This window comes from Teleopsis dalmanni, chromosome X, assembly GCF_002237135.1.
Source record: "Teleopsis dalmanni isolate 2A chromosome X, ASM223713v2, whole genome shotgun sequence".
NCBI lineage: Eukaryota > Metazoa > Arthropoda > Insecta > Diptera > Diopsidae > Teleopsis > Teleopsis dalmanni.
The window spans coordinates 101,094,132-101,095,699 of NC_051848.1; the positions used below are offsets into that span (position 1 = coordinate 101,094,132).

Here is a 1,568-nt window from a genome sequence, read left to right on the forward strand (position 1 = left end):
TCCTACTTTAAAAAATATGACGTGGACAGACATTTACCACATTCTGAAAATTATATACAAAAAACTAACAATTTTGAACATTGTTTCAATTTTATATACAATATATAATTTTTAAAATAAAAAAAAAAAGTGTTTTAATTGATGTTTAAAACGATTTGAATACAAACATTTTAACATAAAAGTCGATTAAAAATTTCAAAAGTTATTCGCCATTTTCTAAATTTGTCCGGAATAGTGGTTTTTATTAACAAGTCAGAAAAATCTTTTTTCCGAAATTATTATGTAAAGTTTAGAGTGCAAATCTATGTAAAATTGTACAAATTTTATTTTAAAATTAAATATTAATGCTATTAAATATTAATTTATTTAATTTTATATAAAAGTCTAATGTCGAATGTAGGACTGCTGAGTACTTATGTATCATGTGATATGTAGCAGTCTATTAAACTGCTAATTTTACATATGATACCATATTGCACTGATTTGACATTATATGTTTTCTGAGTACTTTTATATTCACTATTATATGAATATTGTGGTGGCAAACAGACATTTTGTGCATAAATACAATCCTAATCACTTTGGTTTTATTTATGGATATTTCATAATCAAAAATGATTTTAGAAACATATATAATGACGAACGAGTAGCAACATTGAGTACTTTGAATTTGCTTTGGCTAATCAAGATTAATCGTGGATTTCTAATGGAATGTGCGGATACGGGTCTCCTAAGGCAAGTCTTCTCAACCCGTACAAGTTAATAAAGTTGCACCATGTAGATCCACTTGAGATTGTAGTGCAATTGTAGTGAAATTGTAAGAATTTTGAATATATTTTATTATTGGTATTCGTTCTACCCTCACTAAATAGAACACTACATAAATAAACGCGATAGCATCCTCTTTCATTCCATGAACTTCACTTGTATTGATATTAAAGGAGTGTCTCATATATAAGATTGTTTTGTAAAAATGTTTGCAAATAGAGAACAATTTGGTTATCTAGAAACCATACTTTTAACAGATGTCAATAATGTAGGAAAGAAAATCGCACTCTTGAGATATTACCTTCAACTTTCTTCCCAAAACTGAATCAAGTCTCTGAAAATGTGAAATCAGTATTGAAATTGGGTTAAGGTAAAACTCAATAATAACTTTATCCATAATCAATGCAAGAAACTAATTAGAAATACTTCAATTCGGTGAGTTAAAGCTACAATTGGCTGAGTAAAAATTAAATTGGTATTATTTTGTATAATCCATTAGTTTTCGACCTACAACACAGTCAAAACTTAATTACCTCGGGTAAAAACTCCTAACATCGAGAACAATTATGAAACCATATGATTTAATAAGAAAGACAATAATGACTAGTGGAATAGTGGATTAATTACGTTGATTTATTTAAAATTTTAGGCATTTCCATTTCAATCTTATAGCAGTCTTATATACTAAAGACGGACACACCTACTTTTAACCTTACAATTTTTAACTTGCAATTTTTAACTTCAAATTTTTTACTTCAAATTTTTTACTTCAAATTTTGAACTTCAAATTTTGAACTTCA

At 27.0% G+C, this 1,568-nt stretch overlaps 1 protein-coding gene across 1 annotated transcript in view; it reads left to right on the forward strand.

The window, feature by feature from the left end:
• The window catches only part of LOC119688848, an 11,825-nt gene extending 10,688 nt beyond the window's left edge, over positions 1-1,137 (forward strand). Inside the window, exon 2 of the mRNA XM_038103511.1 lies at positions 1,041-1,137. Within this exon, the coding sequence (XP_037959439.1) occupies positions 1,041-1,137 (97 nt within the window). The remainder of the gene's footprint in view (positions 1-1,040) is intronic.
• Positions 1,138-1,568: the final 431 nt, after the last annotated feature.